This window comes from Trachurus japonicus, chromosome 17, assembly GCF_045865225.1.
Source record: "Trachurus japonicus isolate A0001 chromosome 17, Traja_1.0".
NCBI classification, from domain to species: Eukaryota; Metazoa; Chordata; class Actinopteri; order Carangiformes; family Carangidae; genus Trachurus; species Trachurus japonicus.
Window position 1 is genome coordinate 26,363,641 of NC_140923.1, and position 22,689 is coordinate 26,386,329.

At 41.7% G+C, this 22,689-nt stretch overlaps 2 protein-coding genes across 2 annotated transcripts; one reads left to right on the forward strand and one right to left on the reverse strand.

Annotated features, from left to right (window-relative positions):
- Positions 1 to 369: 369 nt before the first annotated feature.
- kcnmb3 (potassium calcium-activated channel subfamily M regulatory beta subunit 3) lies at positions 370 to 4,731 on the reverse strand. The gene is made up of 4 exons (XM_085804558.1): positions 4,295 to 4,731; positions 2,563 to 2,766; positions 1,644 to 1,818; positions 370 to 738 (listed from the first exon to the last, which is right to left on the reverse strand). Exons 1-4 carry the CDS (start codon positions 4,378 to 4,380, stop codon positions 370 to 372), a joined length of 834 nt encoding a protein of 277 aa, XP_085660684.1. The 5' UTR covers positions 4,381 to 4,731.
- A 1,072-nt stretch (positions 4,732 to 5,803) lies between these two features.
- On the forward strand, positions 5,804 to 15,815 carry mfsd8l2 (major facilitator superfamily domain containing 8-like 2). Its single transcript, XM_085804850.1, has 11 exons — positions 5,804 to 6,058; positions 6,296 to 6,481; positions 7,482 to 7,544; positions 7,643 to 7,762; positions 8,028 to 8,107; positions 8,539 to 8,821; positions 10,939 to 11,012; positions 11,472 to 11,685; positions 12,689 to 12,811; positions 13,008 to 13,138; positions 14,509 to 15,815. The coding sequence occupies exons 1-11, from the start codon at positions 5,983 to 5,985 to the stop codon at positions 14,587 to 14,589; spliced, it is 1,431 nt and encodes a 476-aa protein (XP_085660976.1). The 5' UTR covers positions 5,804 to 5,982; the 3' UTR covers positions 14,590 to 15,815.
- Positions 15,816 to 22,689: the final 6,874 nt, after the last annotated feature.

The window sequence follows — 22,689 nt, forward strand, 5'->3', positions numbered from 1 at the left end:
CTGCTGTGGTCTTTCTTTCTAATCTGCAGCCCCTGATGTTTCCTTGAGGGTCTGCCCAACGACTCCTTCAGCTGCCTGATGGTGGATGTTGCTACGATGCCCTCCACTGGATGCACTATTGCTCTCCAGCATTGTTGCTCTCCATCAGTTGCAGCCCCCGCCTCTCATCTGCTCTATCATCCTCACATTATCAGCTCTACCAAAGTGTTGGGCAGAGTCCCAGGTGGTGGTGGTTACTACGTCTCTGGGGACACTGGCCTAAATCAGCCATCTTTTCCCAATCCCAGGCTCCTTCCAGTCGTCCACCACCAGTCGGTTGAGGAGCCTTTCTCTGTCCTTGTCCTTCTTTTCTGATAAACCCTGAATACATCAAGAGGGCGACTGCACGCTGGCTCGCCGAAGGAGTCTGTACAGTTTTCCCTGGGTGGATCTTGACGTCAATCTGTTGCCTGCAGTTTCACTGTGCACCTTGGAGGACATACAAGCCAGACACTGTGTCAGCTTCACAAGGCCCACCATCAGAGCTCCACCGCACAGCATCAGACACGGCCACAGCAGTGCAAACAGGGTCTTCTTCAACGTGTACTTCTTGCATAGGATGGCATTCCTGGGGTTGCCCGTGGGATCGGTGATGCACGATGAGCGGTTTTTCATCTGATCGTCCAAGGCCTTCTTGACTCTCTGCACTTCATCCAGGAGATCAACTCTTTCCATCTGACATTTGGGTAGGTAGAAACACTGTAGGAAAATAAATGACAGCGCTGTATTTTCCATCATTGACCTGGTTGATACAGTCGATTCTGCTGATTACAATCAGATGAGATGCAAGGTCTTTTTTAATTGAGGTTGTTAAAAAAGGAAAAGCCCTCCCTGGCCTCTATTTGCTGCACAGGTACTGAAAAATATTCAATACAATCTCTTTGGGGAGCAGCACCTCCTAATAATGTCTGCCTGCTTATTCACAAGGGCACAGGAGTGTGCTGCTAGTTTTCCATCCTGTCAGCTTGTTCAGTTTTTTGCTGCTTTTTTATGTCCTTGCTTATAATATGAAAACCAGCATTATCCTGTGAAACAAGGTCCTACATGAAGCTTTAATGCTCAAATCCACTCCTCCTGGGTCTGGGTCTCCATCCTGCCACCTGACACATCACATCTGGTGCGAAACAGATTCAAGCCTGAGTCTCATAAAAATAAAAGGTGTGTAACGGATGTGCACTCACTCCACCCATAAAACACGTGCTAACCAACCTGCCAAGCGGTTGTCAACCTCTTGGCGAAGAGGTTAGCATCGTCACCTCCGGTGCGGGAGGTCGTGGGATCGAACCCCACTTAGGGCAGGCCGTGAGAAACACAACGCAGAGGGCCAGATATGACATCGGCTACAGTGGTGCCGTGACCCGGATGCCCTGGGTGGAGTGAGTTCAGCGGGGGTGAGTGTAACGGCTGTGCACTCACTCCACCCATAAAAGACGTGCTAACCAACCTGCCAAGCAATCGTCAACCTCTTGGCGAAGAGGTTAGCATCGGTTAGCAGGAGGTCGTGGGATCAAACCCCACCTAGGGCAGGCCGTGGGAAACACAATACAGAGGGCCAGATATGACATTGGCTACAGGTGCACTCTAAAAGTTTGATAAATCCTTACCTCCGGAGTGAGGAGGACAGATTCTTCATCAAAGTGAAGGAAAGCGCTTTGGTTGGAGCCCGTGAGGTTAACCATCACCCTGAGGCATGGCACTGTGCTCACACCTCTGCAGTCCACCCAGTCTTTAAGGATGTCGGTTCGCACCAACACACAGCTGGTTTCCTCCACCCAGTTACTGGAAAACAAGAGTCTGGACAGGTTAGAGGTGTTCCCTAACACCTTTAAACTCAAACCACAGATGCACTAATTGTATTTTACCCATGGCAACATCAGTCTATCCCTCGGTCCAGTCACCATTTTTGGATAAGACTTAAATATTCTAGCAACTATTGGATGGTTGCCATGACATTTTGCACATACCCCACTGACTTTTCACTTACTGCAAAATATCTCAACATCTGAAGTCTTCTGACTTTTAATGTCTCATCTAACACCATCATCAGATTTCCTGTACTTTAGGGAATGACTGTGTTTACGATACTAATGACTCTCTCACCATCTTTGTCTGTGCTTTGCATTCAGTGCCAATTAATTATGTGTAAGCATGCTAGGTAGACATTAATCCTCCTGAACATCACCATGACAGCACTGTCATTGTGGCCATGCTGGTGTTACTACCTCATATTGCTCATAGTTTATGTTTAAGGAAAGTTTCCTTGTTGATCTAGAGAGTACATTCTCTTAAATGTGTTAATTATCTAAGGACTTTGCAATTAATTAGTTGATAAAAAAGAGTTTTGATAATCAATTATTTGTTGATTGATTACGTCATTTATCATGCAGAAAATGTTTCATCAAAATATAATGAATTAATGATTAAAACACAAAATTAGTTTCAACTGGATTTTCATGATATTTGCAGGAGTAATAATTCATATTATTGTTTAATATCATGTACAAGTTAAAACTAGTCATGTACCTTTTAAAAAAGGGTTTGACCAAAGTGATGCCAACCACGAAGAACATGAGCACAGAGAAGGTCATCATGGCAAAGCCCAGCAGGACGGCTCTGTCTTCCCCAACACTTGAAACCGGCATCTGGGACCGAGCTTGCTGTCCTCCACGTCCGTCCCCCCCTCTACTCCACTCCCACTCCTGTCCCGCTGCAGAGTGGAAGAGATCCCTGTGTCTCTCATTCATAAGGAGGAGACACAGACACACACATATGAATACGTGCACAGCTACCAGGGATATAATGATTTAATTCAGCAGCAATTCACATTCAATTTTTTTTTATTAAGTGCATCAATAAATTTCATTGTCGACTCGAGATGATTTGGTTCATTTGATTCATTTTTCACTCTTTTGAACAGCATGAGATTTCAGGAGGACAGGGTATCTGAGCAGTTAATGAAGATTCAGGTGAAGACATATGATTCAGTCCAAAGATTGAGACTTATTTTCTAATTTAAACTGGAGGCAGCGCTATGTAATATTTAAAAAAAAATAACCTTCCTCCCCAAGGATTTTCTCTTTTTACTCAGCTTTGCACAACAGAGAGCTCATAAAAAATTAACCAGTCAAAACTAGTGCTTTAACTGCATTTCTAAGCTATAAACAGAAATCTCACTGTGTTTCAGTGACAAGATACACCTCCCCGGCGGTTTAGTATTGCACTTCCATGTGAATTATAAGCAACAGATTTACAAAAAATGAAAATGAAGGCCAAGATATCCTTTGTCATAACACAGGGTTTTAGAGAACATTTTAAATATTAACATGTAACCTAAAAATTAAAGCTCCCATACAGGTGAGATTTCATATCAATGTCTTTTTGATTATAAAACAGATCTCGATTATGTAGCCCAAAGTGCTCAGTCCACAGAGACATTAACACTTATACTTAAATTCAGAAACAGTACCTTAAAATGAGCTGTCAGGACTTCTATGACTTTGTGATGTCACAAGAAAGCAGACACAGCCAGAAGCCCCACCCACCAATACATATCATCTGACCTTCAGGATTTTGTTTCTTTGAGTGTTTACCTGAAATCTGCTATAATATGTTATTTGATCAATCAGAAACCAGTCAACAGCCAATCAGAGGAGAGAATCAGAGCCTCCTTTCTTCTGACTGAGAGAGGGGGAAGTCAGATGACACTGAGATGGTCTTTGCTTAAACAATACACAATATTTCAAATAAAACAAGAGTGTAAAATTCGGGACCTCTAAATGTTTTGAATGTATTTCCTTTGTCATAAAACATCAGATAGGTTGTGTATTATGTAACCAACACAAAACCAAACCCACTCATATGGCACCTCTGTTACTACACAAGGGACCTTTAACTGATGAAACCGATGAGTAATTTCCTTCAAAAGTTTCTTCAGGGACAGAAAACGTATTGCTACCAGCTAATAATCTTCATGACAATGGTGGGATGCAATATTGACTGAGTCAATATAGTCAAAGTCAATACAAACCTGTCAGTTCTATCCATTGGTCTTATTTAATTATTTAACTCTCATAATTCTTTCACACCCCTAACGGGCAAATAAAGTATGGATAATCATACATACTGATATCTACCGAAGAGTAGGAAATCTGCATCTAAAACTTGTTAAACTTCACCAGTGTTTTTCCTTCATAATGAACTCCCAACAGTGTTTTCAAAGCCCGGCTGCCTGGCCCAGTCGATTGTCCTCTCTTACCGTGTCTGCCGCCTGCGAGCACCCTGCAGGTTGATGTTAATGGGGATGCTGAGCGACCTCCGGGGAGAAGCTGTGCTCAAGAACATGCCCACTCCTATCGCTGCCACCTCCCAGCACCAAGTAAGTATGGCCACCTAACAAGCGCCTCTTTTTCTGAAAGTCAAATGTCCTCCTGTCAACAACTCACACATCATCTTGTGTCTTCAACAGGCTCCGATGCAGCGTGCTGCTGACTGACTGAGACGACTAGATTGCAGTTTATTCACCGGGGAACTCCCTGTTGTTTACCAAGGCTCAAAGGTGAGTGCAACAACACCTTCCTCTCTCATGTGTGTTTCTATAGAAACCGCCACAGGTAAGGCAGGTAGGATGCTAATGGCCTCTCAGTGGGCCCCGTGCGACTCGGCTGCATGCAGCAGTTTGTCATGGAAAACCTGAATCGCCTCTTGATTATTAACTTTTTGAACAGGATGAAACAACAAAGCCAGCTTGAAGAACAGGCAGTGAGCAGAAGACAAGAGGAAGGAGGTGTGAAGTTGCCGCCGTGGGTCAGATCAACCATCCTCACACACAATTCACACACTCATTCAGTTAATACTAACCCAAACACGTGTGTCCTGCGACGTCTCATTATCCCATTAGGTTGTTGAGCTGGAGACCTGTCAGATTATCCCAACACCTTGTGAGTGTGTGAGAGTGTGAGTGCAACACACCGAGTTTATATGTGTTATTCAAACAATCGAAACTCCCTGTATTATTCATGGATTGCTGGAAAAACATATGGAGGTATTAACTTGGTGACAGTTCTGTTTAATATAACAAGCCCAAGGCAAGGAACACCACAGCAGCTTGGAAATGGAGCCAACCATTCAATATAACAGACAGCGATGTCATACCTAATTTATTCAGTATTGAATACAATAGAGTGTTATTTTGAGTATTTTCTCTTATCACATGCACTCGTTTTAAAGCTCCATATTCTGGGAAATGTTTTCATGTTTTATCTGATATTATTTATTACCTTTATAGCTTAATGACTATAATGTGATTGAATGTGTTTATAAACTGGTAAAATGAGCCCCCTCCCCCCACCCCACTCCTCTCTCTTTTTTCTTTTTATTCAAAAACAGAGTTATTCATATCTGTAGCCTACAAAGGAGAGGACACAGGCCCTGCACTTTTCTTCACAGGGTTGTTGGAGAACCAAGTGCTTTTGATGAAACTGAAGAAAACAAGATTAAAAATGTATAAAGCTCAGTGTACTTTTACCTCACCTGGTAACCTGAGACATTGCCTTTCCCGTGATGCTCGCTGCATGGTGCCGCACTGTATACGCGTCTCAAACAGAATTTCATCTTTAACATGAATGCGTGATGAAAATGGACTACTCGTTTCATACTGGACTGCACTGTCTTCACCGCTGACTCGATGCGCTCTAAGCTGTGTTTCAGCTCTCACCCTCGCTCAGCCTCTTCAGTTGCAGGAGCTTTATACGATCTGTTTGCTATCTGTGTGAGGGTCTGAAATGGCCTTGTACAATGGTGCAACAAATTCCTGATTACCCGGGCCAGCAGTGGTAATTGGACGCACAGTGTCTCCTGTTATCTGATTAAGTCTCTGAACAACATTTCTCAACAACATGTACAGTCAGAGGTCGGTGTATAAAAGGCAGTAAGCCACTGAGCACAATGGATAATCACCAAAAGAGGAATCTAACTTTTCTAACCATTGGACTGATATTCATGCTGAGCGGCATTGAGTATGGTAAGTTCACTATGAAAGCTTTATAGACTTCAAGACATGTGATAATGATCTCATTAAAGCAGGCTGGAACAAAAAAATTGCTTGGCATTTTGGCTGCATGCTCACTTCACTGAGGATCTGACATCTGATGTAATTCAAATACATTTTGCCGTGGGTAAACAAAGCTTGTCATTTACATATCCCATTGTTTTTTTGTCTCTGTGCTTGTCCTCCATCATTTGTCTCTGGTGGTCTCAGCCGTCATTCTGCCTACAATATGGAGGTACCTGCAGATTTTGGAGGCCCCTCCTTATTTCCTGGGTTTGGGTCTGTCTGCTTTCAGTCTGAGCGGGCTGCTCACAGGCCCGCTTTTTGGGCTCTGGTCGGACCGGTCCAAAACTACAAAGTCCATCATCCTTTTTTCTAATCTTTTTGAGATTGCGGGTGAGTTGTCGTGCCACAAGACAAATCACATGACAGAAATTTAGAGCATGCTTTCAGTTGCGTGAAACTCTGTATTTGGGGTCTGTATATAAAATCATTTTTATATTAACCACTCACCACACACTGCAATGTGATCCATGTAGAAACCTTTAATGTGCTCAGATGAAAATAAATACAGGTCTAAGGTCATTTCTTTTAATTAGTTCCTTTTTACATAATTGCATAAAGTTACTTCTCAGTTTGTGAGCACATATCATAGACTGCTCTTTACAATGCATTATGGGGACCAATTAACTTTAATATGTTGATTATAATGCAGAGTAGCCATTCAAAGAAAAGGGAAAACACAAATAAAACACACGCACACACATCCATACAACAATGTTTATGATGTCACCATAGATGTTAGCAGATTGTTTTAGGTTATCAATTTCACATCCTATCCTGGATTTATGTTCGACTTTATATTTATTTATTTTTGTATAGCCTATTCCATTCATTGAAATTCAATGATGTGTATATATTACATAAAGTGGTAAAAAGGTAAATATATACTGTATATGAGAATAGTCAGCACCAGTACTGCTACTACTACTGTTACATACCACTATTTAATGAATAGCTAAAAGCTAAAGTTAGCGTTCTCACATGACAATGCTTAAAGGTGAATGTGTAGTAGTGTTTACAATGCTCACCATCTTAATCTGCCAACATTTGCTAATCATAGCCTATTCAAATTCAAACTGCAGCTGAAACACATTAGTTTTACAGGTTGATCATAAACCTACATAATGGCAAAAATAGCATTTGAAATTTGTAGTTGTCGTGTTGTTGAGGTGTTTCATTTAAAATCCTAAATGTTTATCTGAAATCTAGAGAAATTAGGATTCATTATCTGGTCATCATGAATGTTTGTATGAATTTGGAGATATAGGAGAGATTCATGTGGCGCTAGCATTTATCCTAATGTAAATTTTCTGCCATTTCTATTTGTCCTCAGGTAATTTCATGTATTTTATTGGATATTCAAAGTGGCTGTTACTATGGAGTCGACTTGTAGCAGGTACACACATACACATGCAAATAACAAACAGAGCATGCACTGTATTAGCTTGATGCAGACCCTGTGGTGGTGTAACAGCAGGGTTTTCTTCCTCTCAGGTGTCGGGGCAGGAGCGGGCTCCTGCATCTTCGGTTTCCTGACCCGCAGCACTCGGCCAGAGGAGCGTGCCGGTATCTTCGCTGCCATCATGGCCTGTCGACAGGCTGGCCTCCTTGTCGGTCCGTCCCCCCCTCCAACCCCTTCCCCTACACCCCTGCCCTTCATCTTACCACAGAGAGTGGTGTCATCTCAACTCTCCACCTTCCCTGTCCTCTGAGAAATATCAGACAGAGAGAGATTTTGTGATGTCTTCTTTGATGTGCAGTTTCAACTGTGAGAAGAAGACATTCAATAAAATCACCAAGGTGGAGGCTGCGCTGTCTCCACACATCCTCCTGTTTTTATTCCATCTCCTCTTTAAAGCACTTCCTCTTGTCTCTCCAGGGCCGGCGTTCAACCTGTTCCTGCGGCTGTGTGATTTCAAACTGGGGCCCTTTGTTGTGAACAAGTATACGTCTCCTGGGGTAACAGCATCCAGATCAGTAATCAGTAATCTAAGCTTCTACAAAAACCTCATGAATACAGAAACAATCTACAGAAATAGTTGCTGAGCATTCGGCACCGCTCCTGCCTCACATGCATTTTTCTGTTCTCCTCTGAGTAAGAATACAAAACACCTGCAGCAATACTCAGGCCCGTAACAACCCATATCGATCTATTTCCATCTCATGAGTCTCTGAATAAAACACCTGTAGCACAGATTTAGCTTCAATGAGATATAACAAAGTCACTCTGCCTATCCCATTTTCTCACATAATTTGACACCGCATGTCTCTCTTGATTGAACCGTCCTGGGTTACTTTATTTTTGAATGTTATTCATGTATCAAATGTCATGAAAAACACTTTTTTAGGTTAAATTCTAAAATGTTCTCATCTGCTCTTTATACTCTCAGATCTTCATGTGCCTGTTGTGGATGCTGCTCCAGTGTGTGGTCCTGGCGATGTACTGGGACGTCCCACCCATCACCTCAGAGGACGGAGCTGTGATGGTGGAGATGAAACAGGAGGAGGCCGACGAAGAGGACATGCCTCTGATGGGTTATGACGACGAGCCGGTGCTCACCTACAGAGCTGTCAGCTCCAGCCAATTGGAGACCTCCGCCCCGTCTGAGACGCAGCCCGTCCATGATGTCTTGACAGTCTCCAACCCCTTTGGAAACTTCAGCGCCAGCAGAGGTGAGCGAGCAGGTTTGACGTACCTGTCCTCAACAATGACTGTCAGTTTTCTCCTCAGTCCTGTCTGTGGGCCTCATGTAGGAGGAGGTGTCACTGCCTGAGATGTTTGGTATCTGCTCTAATCTGTTGAATTGCTTACAGTGAGCACACACACATCTACACACACTCACACGCACACAGACTCTAGGAAAGTATAGAAGAAGTTAATCAATACTTGCAAGCAATCACTGCGTGTATCCCATGCAATCCCATGCAAACCTACTATAACACTAATCCAATAGGACATCTGACATCAGATATATATACTTACGATACACACACACTCTGACATGAGCCAGACACAAACACACAAGTCCAATCAATACACAGGGAATCTGATCTGACACACCATGCAGAATTCCTCAAGAGAGAACCAGAGAATGGAAAATGTGTGTGGGTGTACGACGTGTGTGTGCGTGTGCGTGTGTGTGTGTGCGTGTGTGTCAAACTGTTGTATCGATTCTCTCACTCTTTGAGGATGTGGCACAGGGATGGATAGCAGACTTCCTTCTTTATTGACTGTCTTGCTGTGGTTGACCTGTGGACGAAATAGAGGCAGAATTGATCATGTGCCCAACACTCGTCTTATTGATCCCATTTTGTTTTAAAGAAATCCTGCAACACCAGAAATTCTCAAGTAAAACTGGTGGATAGCTCTGGCATGTAGAGTATGAGAGTCTGTTAGCTGTTACAGCATGTCTGCAGCTATAATATGACAGTTCTGTAAATACAGATATCATAGAATTAACATGTTTTGTTTAGACACAAACCAAAAAACAAAAATTTGACTGGTTTGGTTTCCGTCCTTCCATAGTAGCCTACAGTACTTTAAAGGTTGCGGGGACTTTCAATGTGTCAAATTGCTTCTACCCACAACATCCAAACGCTTAAAGTTGATGCTTTTATTTTTCTATTGTAAAGATTAGATAGATAATATATTATAATGTGTACAGAAATTGTAGGTGCTAGGTTTTTTCTCTCTTTAATATATAGAGAGTAACTCTCTGCTAAGCTAAGCTAACCAGCTGCTGACAGACATTGTACAGTATAAGTGTTAAAACATATTTAAATTTTAAGACTGATTGATAACACAGTTTATAATCTGTGCATTTGTCATTGCTGATTTTACATTTTTAAATTTGTATTTTTTTTAATATTGCGATATTTTAAGGTTCTCTCCAGCAATTTTACGAGTGAAGATAATTTTAGACTTAAGGAGGTGTCTTAGTCAGTCAGTGAAAATAACCCTGATGATGTCATCAGGGTTATGTCAGGTCTGTGGACTTTTTACAAGGCAATAATAGTCTCAGGGAACACATTATGCAGAACAGTGTTTTGCTAAAAGTCAGCATGTCTCTGCTGCATTGTTTTTTTTCTTCATTTGTCCCTTGCAAGTCCTCCAACTTTATGGAAGTACAATGTTAAGTCACTTGAGAGCCCCTTTAAACATTTAACGTTTTCAAAGCCATATTAACACAAATTTACACGACACACACATATATATAATGCACACATACGGATGTAGGACTGCACCAAAATTAAATGATATAAATAAAAAATAGTGCAAACACCAAACAGGAGAAACTGAATCATAGTAGATCACACACTGTAATATCAAGCCCATTCCCTGAGCCATCTGGCACGTACTTCCAAATTTAGCAGCGAGCCCAGCTCATTTTTCCTCCTCTCCAAGTCCATAAGGGAGACTGCGTTCCAGGAAAAGCTGGTGTCAAAATCTGGAATTTATTAAAATACATTTTTTTCTCCTGTTATCATGTTTTGGATATAAGAGCAAAATTAAAAACCAAACTCACAGTTATCTCTAGAAAAAGAAATACAGTTTATTGGACTAGAGGATCAACAAGACCAACCAGCCAGGATTCGTTACGCCTGCCTCTTTCAGTCTAAAGATTACTTTCAGATAGTCCAACTTTTCTTTTTCTCTTTAAACTTCTTTATCTCGACATACCTCACCAGTCGAAACTTTCAATTTCATGTTACCGCTTGAGCTTGTTTTATGATTTTCTCTTTGGCTTCTCTGGTTTTTTCAGTGTATCACTCTGTCTTTCACTCCGCAGAGTTCCTGAGAGAGGAGGTGGTTGTTCTCCTCACGGCTCAGTTCATCACTCTCTTCAATCAGACAGCGCTGGAGGTGAGAGCAGTTACCGTTGAGATCCATCAGCCTGAGTTTCCAAACATTTCACACAATGTCACACTATTTTACCCAGGGCTTCATCCACACTGCATCCATCTGAGCCTTACCTGGGAAGACCTGCTGTATTACTTTGAGATAATAATCATGTATCGCTTAATGCTCAGAATATAACGAAAGTAGCAAGTGAACATAATCAATCCCTACATTGAGGAAAATGAAGAGGCGTTTTCTCTCCTCATTAAATCGTGGTGACTGAAGAGTCACACTGTGCTGACCTGGATTATAATCATTTTAATATCAAAACAGAACGCTCCTTTTGATGTGGACTGAATGAAGCCTTTGAAGGACTTAAAAGGTGCTTGTTTCAGTTCTAATAAGACTCTCCTCCTCTCCCTCTGACTGAATCACTTCATCTAACTGACTGCCCCCCTGTGAAATCTTTCTAAAAACCCCCAGACCATGGTGACTCCTATGACACAGCGCTACTTCAGCTTCGGTGAGCTGGGCAACAGCCTGATGTACAGCCTGTGCGGGGTGGAGGTCATCCTGGGCTTCTTCTTTGTGCGCTGGCTGAGCAGGAAGGTGGCGGACCGAGCAGTGCTGGCCGTGGGCCTGGTCATCTGCTGCGCCGCCTGTATCTGGTGCCTCATCTTCCTCTGCAACCCTCGAGGTGCGAACTGGTCCGGGAAAACATACAAACACACCCAGACACACATGTGAAAGGCTCAGACAGACTCCAAAAAAAGAAAAGAAAAGAAAAAAGCCTTGTATTCTTTGCCAAATCCTTTCTGTGCGACGGATGTGTAGAGCACAGTGGAGCCATATTGGGTTACACACCGACTGAATTGAATGTGCTCTGTAAATGATATCATTCAGGCTGTGGCAGGCCAGCAGGAGATCATACAGGCAAACTGGATCCTGTATGGTCATGTTGGCCTACGTCTGTTGTAGCTCGTCACGTTTATCGCTCTGATTATAAGTAACAGGTGCTGGAGCTTGAGAGTGCCTGAGTACATATAAAAGGATTACAGTAATCTAATTGGACAAATATGCTATTTGTTAAAGTATATCCTACATATTTGCTGTTTTTCACAGCTACACTTAAAGCAACTAGACAAAGAAATCAAACGCACAAGGCAGACACCTTATAAGAAAAGTGAAAAAAAATAAAAAATAAAATTCTGACCTACTAAAAAACCCCAACATTTCATAGGGTAAGAATGCATTTCGATTGTAAGATTACAGACTTTCAGCTTATGCAGGAACATCCAACAGTCTGAGTGGGCACAAATTCACACAAACATGTGCATGATGCGAAGCAGCAGAGAACAAAAATGTAGCGGCTGCCAGCTTGGCAGTGGTTTCATTTTCAGATAGAGCTATCTCTGGTGGTGCCAACCCATTTGTGGAAGGAACTTAAAAACCGAGAGAAGAGGGACTGGACTACTGAAGTAGGATCTGTCATACACTTTGAGTCATTCTCACTACATATTAGAAATAAAAAGAAACAAAATATCATAATCTAATAGGTGTTACATCTACAAAATATATTCATAGGTATGTGAGAGGTGGTGGTAGATTTCAGCCTATAGATATAGTCGGAGTAATATTGTTTTGCAGGCAAAAATTTGCAATTCAGTAATAGTGTGGTATTATTGTTAAATCCCTGCCAGGTGGTTATGGGTGGGAGCTGACAGCCTTCATCATCGGGGTGTTTCTGCAGCTGCTGGGGCTTCCCTTTGTGGCCGTGTCTCAGGTGTCTCTGTTCTCCAAAGTCACAGCAGAGAAAACACAAGGTTGGCTCATTTTTGGTGCTGGTCCTCTCCGCTGCTTGCTTTTGCTCACTATTAAATGTAGGCTATTAAAACAAGAAGCTGCTGCCCATTGTTTGTGATGCAGATAGAGTTGCTCATGCTGCATTTGTAGTGCCATATTTTAGTGTTTGTACACAAAATAATTAACCTTTGATTATCTGTCGTGTGTCACCTGAAGGGTTCAGCCAAGGCGTCAGACGCTCCATCGGAGGCTTGGCCACCATCTTGGGTCCTCTGTGGGCTGGAGGACTGACCAATAACTTGTACATAATGCTGGGCATGATGCTAGCTCTCCTCATAATGATCACAGTAAGCAGAACATGCTTCATTGAATATTGGAAAATTGATACCACTCATGTCTGTTTGCCAAATATGACAATACTGGCTGCAGTTTGTTATCTAAATAAGACTGAGGTCAGGGGAAACAGCTTGTTGTGTTGTGTTCTTAAGGTAACTCATGTGTAAGTATTCACTATTTGATTTAACAATTGAATAGTTAGATACACATACTGGACACAAAGATGCATCCGGCTAGTTAGCTCAATTCTTAGCAGAAAGACAGGAAACAGTATTTAGTAGCTCACGAATAAACATATTGTGTTTAATTTTGTTTAAATAGTTCTAAGGACTGAAGACTAAAATTATACATTATACTTATATTTTATGTTTAATTAGTTGTAGCTGTAGAGACACCAATGTAATATTTTTCTTTGGCAACCCTTCAATTTACAGGCTGTTAATTAGGTGATAATGTCAAGAAATAACAATTAATTGCATAGTAATGTCAAGAAATAGCCTAGAAATAACGGTCAATTTCATAGTAATGTCATGTTTTTCATCATGAAGGCAAAAGATTACACATGCTTTTCATGCTTTGAATTTTTTGGGAGAGGCCAAAATTTTTCTCCACCAAGTCCTTGCAATTATTATTGCAGTTATTTCTGGGCTATTTCTACACAATCAATCGTTATTTCTTCGCTATATTTCTCGACATTACTATGACATTGACCTTTATTCTAGGCTATTTCTAGACATGATGCAATTAATCCTTATTTCTTGGCTATTTCTTGACATTATCGTGTAATTAACAGCCTGTGAATTAAAGGGTTACCTTTTTTTCCCAATCCCTCTGTTTTCAGACTTCAAGCTAGGCTAAGAGTCTACTGTCTGTAATACAGCCACCAGCACCTTTAAGGCTCAGTAACATGTCATTTTTATCCAACATAAAAATAACAGTAGGCTACGTTGTGGTAAGGGAAGTTATATGCCAGTGCACAGTCAGGTCCTGCCAAGCAAACCAGATTAAATATTTACTGACCAGGCATACGAGTGGTATCAATTTTCTCATCTCGCCCTCGACAAGAAAGGAAATGAGAATATGTCCTCAAATATGCTTAATTACAATTGCTTCAGTTTCTGCATTTTCAAGAAGCTGGAATTGATATAGACTAGTCTTTCATAATGTTTACTTTTCTATTCTCAGAGTATCTTCTCCATTGAAACTCGAAGCTGGGGATTAAGAAAACTTTTCTTTTTTTCCAGATACCCAAACTGAAAAACAGTAGCTATGGGGTGTAATTCCCCGTAAAACCCTTAACTCAGCATGTCTTTGATAGCCTCTACTTATTACTTGGTGCTCTCTATTCTCTAAAGCCATATCACGCTGTACATTTTTGCAGGTTATGACAGCACTGTCCTACGACCGGCTGACTGAGCCCAGGGCAGTGCAGCACGCCCAGAGCTCTGACAGCGGAGGATAGAGCTGCAGTCTGTCTGAGGAGCGGCCGAGGCTGAAGACAGACCGAGGGAATGCCCTTCACTTTGGGGAGAGAATCGATATAAGTTTGCTGCAGAGGAAAATGTATGAGTGTGGAATAAAAATGTTCAGATAACCTGCTGTACCTCAGAAGGTGACATAGAGGTGAAACACTTAAAGTTTTAAACAATGCACAGTCTCTATTGTGAGTATATTTTATTAGATTCTACCTACAGTAGTATGCACATTACTACCAGACTATTAATTATATTTTACACAAGGGGGCACCATTGCTCTCATATTGAATATTAAGAGGTGTAATCGAAGATGAAAGACATTATTTTTAAACTGAACTATTTATATTCCCAGGTGTTGATGAAAAGATAGCAGGAGCTGGTTTTATCATGTGACCCATGTACCAAAATTTTTATTTCTTGTCCAAAGTCTTTCTTCCTCTGAAGAAAAAAAAATTCCCTCTGGAAATGAAACAGTTGACACATTGAGTGCAGAAGTGGAGTTGTCAACATCTTAGCAGCTCCATGTCAGTGGAGCTGATAGAAGAGGAGGGTCAAAGAGAATAAGGCTTTACAGATTTCTTGGTATTTACCTTGGTGTTGGAGGAAATTTGAGCACTTTTATTGTTGAGATAAAACACAAAGCCTTGGATGTAACGAAAGCAGTTTGTTTTTATCTGGATTCATCCCTCTGCATCTAATGTGCAAATGAGAAGCTCTTACATTAAAACCCAATATTAAAAAAAAAAACTTTAATTAGTGTTCTTTATCTTTTTTACTATGGGGGGATTTAAAGTTTAATTGCCCGTATTCATAATTCAAAACATGACAAGGTGTGAGTAGTGTATAGTCAGCTGTTCTTGCCTATATTCTCCTCTAGGATGTGCTGTATGCTACACATCTGTATCTAACAGGAGAATGCTGTAAGCAACATCAAGGCATTGTAGATTCCCTTTGTACCAATGAACATGGGTTCGGCCAATCTCTGTGTTTTTGCATAATTGCAGATAAGGCTCAGTAACCTTTCCAGTTTTCTACACTCAGCATGTGATATTTGGCTTTCCAAAGGATTTTCGCCTAAAATGGAAATTCTAATCTCAGGGACTCAAGGACATAATATATATAAGTACTTTCATGCCCTGATCAGCGTATTCAGGTACTTGACATTTTAAGGGAGATAACAGGGTGCATGGAATCAGGTCAAGTCTGAATTTACTGGCTTGCATTTTCGAGCATAATTCCTGCTGTCTTGTGTTTCTGAAGAAACTGGTACACAACAATCTAAATATCCAAGATGTTTTTGAAGCCCCTGAAGAGTCCCCCTTTCAGTCTTCAGCTCCTCGCTAGAACATCAAATATTAACAGTTCAACAAGCATCAATTAGTTCAGAAAGGCAATACTTCCAAGGTGTAACAGTTATTGTTCATTAAAGCGTGAGATATGTGACTCACTCAATATAACACATTCCATCTCTACCAAATTAAAGGCTGGATTCATGAGCAGTGAAACGCACCCTCGCTCAATTCAATATACTCAGGGCTTTTGCTGCCGCAGCCTTATTGGTCCGGTGTGACCACTGGTGTCTGGTGACTGGCTTAATCTAACAAACTTTAGAAAGATATGGCAGCAGTGCAAAGCAGGACACCAATGATACTGGTACCACACCACGTTTTAACATGAATGTATAAAATAAAATGAAAAAATACACACGTAAAGTAAAAGCAAACACACAGTAGGCTACCGAACTGACACTGTCTTTTGTATTTATGCAGATTTGCAACAAGCTTGGTGAATTTCCATAATCAGGGCTGTGTTGATCAATGGTAATTTAACAACCCATCAACTGTCATCTGATTCAAATGTTGCCAAATCCTGATTGGTTCTCAGGCGTACGCGACATCACCTTTTTTTCTAGCTAAGTCCTGCCCACTGCAAACCAGTGAGAGCAGCAGAGAAAAACAAAACATACAGAAATCTCTGTATGTTTTCATGAGGGACCCTATCACTCATAGTAAAAAGCTGATAGAGAAAATGTGTTTTAGGGCCTCTAAAGAGATTGCATCAACTCAATGTTATTATATAATGTAAAATAATAATGGTAAGAGGTTTTTCCATGTGGATACGAGAAGCACAAAGACAAACCACTTCTGCTCTATTATGATGATCGTGCTTTCATACAAGACAGTCTTGATCAGTGCAGTCAACTGTCCTCAGGCTTGTTCTCTGTAACAGCCTATAGAAGCTGCACACAACCCCCCAAGGACATAAATAGAAAAGTCAGAGGCCTTGGGCTTTTATGTTAAATATACCAAAGGTAGGCACAGACGCGCAAGTTATGAAATTTTAAAGATACACAGAACAACCATTTGATGCAGGATCCAACAATAATTTCTGTGAACCATGGATGAGAGTTTGTCGCTATGGAGATGGAGTTTTCTGAGGAGGAAAGTAAGGAGCCAAAGATAAAATAATGTTATGTAATTGGAGAGAGGAATCCCTGTTTCTCTGTGGTTCTGGATGTGGAACAGATGAAGGTGTTGTAGAGCATTAGTGGAAGCATCCCCATGTTGTACTACTACGTGGCTAAAAATGGCTCAGCCTGCTTTCTATATACCAACTGTTTTCATGCCATGTCGAGGAAGAATTTCTTAGCTACGTGCAGTTATTTCTGTGGATAGTAGAAAATATGATGGTTACTGTGACCGCTGTTCAGTGTTTAGAGCTGTTTTGTGTTGTTTCTCTTGTAAACTGAACCAAACAATGAACAGTGATGTTCCTACAGTTTTGTCGTGTTCTTGTTTGTCATGTGGTGCATATTACCACAAACCTTGGTTATCTCTGTATATTGTTACTCAATACAAAGACTTTTTTAACCCTCCCACCCTCCCATTTGTTATGATGTTGCATTTTTGGATGGAAATGCATTTTTCAGGAGGTATTTGACCACGTAGTATAACCAATAAATACTTTTAACCATGCTCTATATTTTGTTTAAGGACAAAAGGAACATCATTTGGTGAGGAGTTTGTAGGTGTTGGGGCTCTGAAGACAACACAAAGAAACTTCATATTCCTCCAAGAATTTGATAGGTCTCTCAAACCAAGAATGCTCCTTCCATATGAACAGCATTTTTGACATGTTAAGTGAAAGTAATGAACATGACAGAATAACACAATTACCCAAAGGCAAGGTGAAGAAAAGAGGATCCTCCTCATGTCCTCATTTCACGACCAAAAGCAACTTGTTCCTGAGGCAATGTGAGGCCAGAAGATGAAGCACAGGTTCAATACACTGGATTAGTGATATGGGGTGGGTCTTATTGCTATATAATCATAACATCAAAAGCCTCCTTCCAAATCTCAATATTTTTGCTCTGACGGCAAATTGACGCTGTCATCTAACAAAGATAAAGCTAATTGGTCACAAAGAGGAAAACAGCATTTGACTGGAGCCAATGTATAACAATTATGTAAGCGGTAGCAGAGGGGCAGAGTGGCTCTTCTCCTCCTGATGGTATTAGCTGGACTGAGGATGGTTGTTAATGGCTTGTAGATGATAGATGAGTTATCGTTTGGGGAGAAATATGAAGGGGGTGGGGGATGGGGGGTGGGGTAAAATCAGGCCAGCTATTTTCACCCCCCATCCACTCTAATCCATATTTCGTGCTGAAAGATTTGTCCTTAAAAATCATTTATTAAGTGGTTCCATCTTACAGGAATATATTTATTCAGGATGTAATTTTGTTTCCTTGGTGGGACTATTCATTAAAAAATCTTTTAAATAGATGTCAGTGCTTGGTCTCCTGCCAGCTTGGTCAAAGATTTACAGTTTTGCCGTCATTGTTGCTGACTTAAGGCTCTGACTTCTGGATGTCATTGCCAGGGTGTGGCACAAGTCCAATAATGTGTGTGTGTGTGAGAAGGAGAGAAAGAAAGAGATTTAGAGGAACTGCTTGTCACACGCACACACACACGCGCACAGGAAGGAAAAATTTGCGACCAATTATGTGAAAGTTTTTCTTTATCTAATTTGTGGTATTATGTGTGTGAGCAGGCATAATTGGATGAATCTACACCTTATAGCAATGCTGAGATTGGAGACTAATGAGCTGACAGGGGAGTGGGGAAAGAGAAAAGAAAGAAGAGGGGACAGTGTGTGCTCATGCCTCAGTATCGATGAATACAAATCACAATTTTTCATGTCCCCCTTTCTTATAAGCAGCTTTGGAATCAAAAACAGGACAAGCTGGCAGGAAGGCAAACGATGTGATTTATGACATATGATGGCAGCGCCCGGGGGTATGTGCTGTATATGTGTTGAGGCCACAGTCAGGTAGCCTCGCTCTGCATTTCTTACAGCTCCTATCAGAGTGTACATGTATTCTGGGCGGCTGGCATCACCTCAGATACATTGAATCAATTGCCTCCACCCACACCAAGCAACCACCCCCATGCTCATATGTGAGCCTTAGTGAAATTAATGCCTTTGGGACGTACACAAGCACCGAGTTTAAAGCAGCCTCGCTCATTGATTGGAGCCCATTGTAATAGCAATGGAAATATATTCAGATAATTATCAGGCTCATTTAGGTCTGTGGCTTGCTCATGAACATGGTGTTGCTTTGTGAAGAGAGAGAGAGAAAGTGTGTTGGTTTTTTTTTTTCAGCAGCAGCAGCAGCGGCGGCGGCAGCAGCACAGAGCCTCAGAGCTGACAGTAAATTTGCTCATCAACCAGTTTCGTTCCAGTGTGAGGTAAAAAATTATCCAATATTTCACGGTCTGGCCCTTTGAAGGTGGCATTACTCAGCAGAGCTCAATGTGCCACAGAGCCGAAACAGAATAGTGTTCAGAACTAACACCTTATTTCAGCGGTGGTATAGTTGCCGGCCTGTCCAGCCTCCCGCGTGAAGAAATGATGAAAAATAAGAAGCAGCTCTTATTCACTGTTGCCCGTGACTGGCTGTGGTAAACAAATCAAGTAAACAACCAATGCTCACATTTCATTTCACCCTCCTTTATCCTCCCGTGGCAGTGAAAAGCCTGCTCGAGCTTGTTGTCTGACAGCATTAAGGTGAAGGTTTATCTGCACGTGGACCTGTGGGAGCCCATTGATCTCATTAACACTATATATGTGAGGAATATTATAAAATGATGAGAACTTCATAGGAGGTCAGCTGAGGATCAATATTAAATCCTATCTCATTTATAATCCTGCTGAGCGGAGAGGCTCCGCAGGGCTTAGCTGCTTAAAGAAGACAGCATTTGACAATTTACTTTAATGCTCATATGAATAAATGTAATGACACGCAAGTGCTTTGAGATTAGATTTTTTTTGTTTTTATTGTCTCTTTGTAGGCACTTTAGCGCTGTTTGAATGTCAACAAATGCACTATAAATACACTGACGGATGATGGATAGGCCTGACTGAAGCACGCACGCACGCGCACGAACACACACACACACACACACACACACACACACACACACACAAACCTGATCAAGGAAAGTATTGACATTGAAGCGATATGAAATTAAAATCAATTCATCAAATGTTTGTTACATCTCCTGGCAGACTGATGTTTGTGTCCTTGGCTATTTTTAAGGAGATTTGGCTGCTCTTATCTGCTATCTCCACTCTCTTACACACAGCATCTTCAGATCAAGGATTAAGCATCTCATTATGCATATCACTTGGAGGATTAACCCTTTCGCACACTCTTATCTCCCTAAGTTATGAATCTGATCACTGATGGATGCAGAAACTCGATGAGGGCCGTCTCATGAGATTGATTTTGAGGCAAATTCCTGCAGGCAGCTGCAACGAAACTCTGAAACTTTGTCTCCCACTCTCCCAAATCGAGGAATTTAACCTCTGATTTTGTATGTTCCTGAGCCAATTAAGCTGTGAGATTTGTTTGAAGTTGCAGATTGAAAGGAGAGCTCACCGTTTTTTGGGCCCAAACAGTGAAGGGAGACCACAGGGGTCCAGGTTCCCAGAGCCTGCATGTGTAATCCAGTCTAACATGCATGCAAATCTCATCTATGCCCGCACACAATGGCCTGTCTGTGTAGCAGGAGGGAGGAGGGAGAGAGGGAAAAAAGCTGTGAGTGTGTGTCCTCTGTGCCAGAGCATATGCCATGATAAGTCTTCGGAGACTGAGCACAGACAACCTAAGGTTTACAGACTGGTAAGAGTCTTTTATCGAGGTTGATATTTAAACATCTGCATAATTAATCCAATATCTGTGGAGCTCTCAGAGGAGAGAAAAAACACAGCATCGCCTGTGGAAAAGAGAGCATTGTAAATTCCTGGCACTGCTGAGTGCACTTCTTCTTCTCTGCGATGTAAAAACAAAAGTTGGCAACCCAGATCTCAGGGGAAATTAAAAACCTTTGTCTCATCCAGCCAATTAAATGAAATACACTATTTTGTACATGGCTGGAGCTGGTCCCTGGAATCTATTTATGACTGTGTTGTGGTTACCACTTCTACTACGCTGTTCACCACAGAGAGCTTCACTTCACTCCAGGGGTGCAAGGTTAGAGGTGCACAGAGTTGTTGCTTTTTTTTTTCTCTCTGTTCGAGAGACACAGACACAGAGAACTTACTTTCCATCTGTCTCAATCATATACATTCATAGGATTAGACCAAATGCTGTGTGAGTCCTCAGCACAGGCTCAACTCTTTCATGTGAAACATTGGATTAGATAGTCAGAGAGCCTTTGTGTGTGTCGCCGCCGGTCTTCCAGTGGCTCCTCTTTTACTCTGTCGTCTCCTTTATTGTGTGGGAGGCTGTTGCTATATGCAACCCCACGCCTTGAACTTTATCACATTTCGATAACTTTATATATGTGTGAATGTGTGTGTGTGTTTCTGTTCTCCCAAGCTTGCACCTCTGCTCTATTGGGACCCCAGTGTGCAGACCATAGCTCAGCAGGGGGCCTTCACTCCAATTTGCCATCGTTTGTCACCATTTGTTCATCCTGACAAACAAAACGTTGGCCCTCGGTCCCCTCCCGTTTGGCCACAGTCACACATGGGATCAGCTGCTGTCCTCCTCCCATGGCTCTTTTTTTTTTTTTTTTTTTTGTAATTTGAGTCCCTTTTCTTTTTTATTCAATAGTTTGGCTCTGAATGCTGGCTGTGCTTAAAATAGTTCCCCCTGTCTAATTACCTCATTTCATCTGACATTAATATTGTAACATGTTACCGTTGCATTATTGATGGCGTGTTTGTCTTGGTGTATGAGCTGTTAATTAAAAGATAAACTGGAGCTGTGGCTGTATGACAGTCTCTTTATCTGGGAGTCAGCGGGCTTCAAGAGATTTCTTTTCTGCGACCCTGTCTCCCTGTCTTTTGTTGATGCAGTCAGATGTCTCCTCCAGCCCCGGCTTCATTGTGTACTTAAATATCTCTATTACAGACCCTTAGATTTCAAGGTAATTGCATAATGTACTGTAAAACCAGTTTTATAATAAACTGTAGCAGGACAGACTTCCAAGAGGCCAGCTGGGCTGAGCACTGACGAATGAGGTCAAGATGTTTCTGGCAGATATGAGCTTCTGAATACTGTAGGCATGGAAACCTTCTCCGCAGTCAGATAGCTGACGCTGATTTCCAGCCTCATATCACTTTCTTGCATCTTAGCTGGTGGAGCAGAGAAACTAAAACATGTTAAATTGCTCCCCAGCTCCATAAAAACACAGGAAGGTCAGGCAGTTAAAGAGCTTTCCGAGGCTTCCTAGGAGAGTAAAGTCCCTCGTTGGATTGCCTGCAAATGGACAGGCAGTAAACTCTAGGTTGCTTTACGGCGCTAACAGCAGGGACTGAAACCAGTCAGGGTTTTGGTTTCACTTCCCCCCCTTCTTCTTGTTCTCCTTCCCCCTCCACTGTTCTCCGCTGTTCTGTGTCGTAAGGTTTTAGGTGCGAGTTGTGAGATGAACCGACAGATGACCGCACCATTAGACTGAGTGGCTGGCTGGTTCTCTGGTCAATGAGGCCACAGTGACAAATAAGTTGGCAAAGAATTACACAAGAGGCTCCTTGGCACAGGAGCCCAGGCTGCTTCCTTTTGGCCCCAATGAGGGACG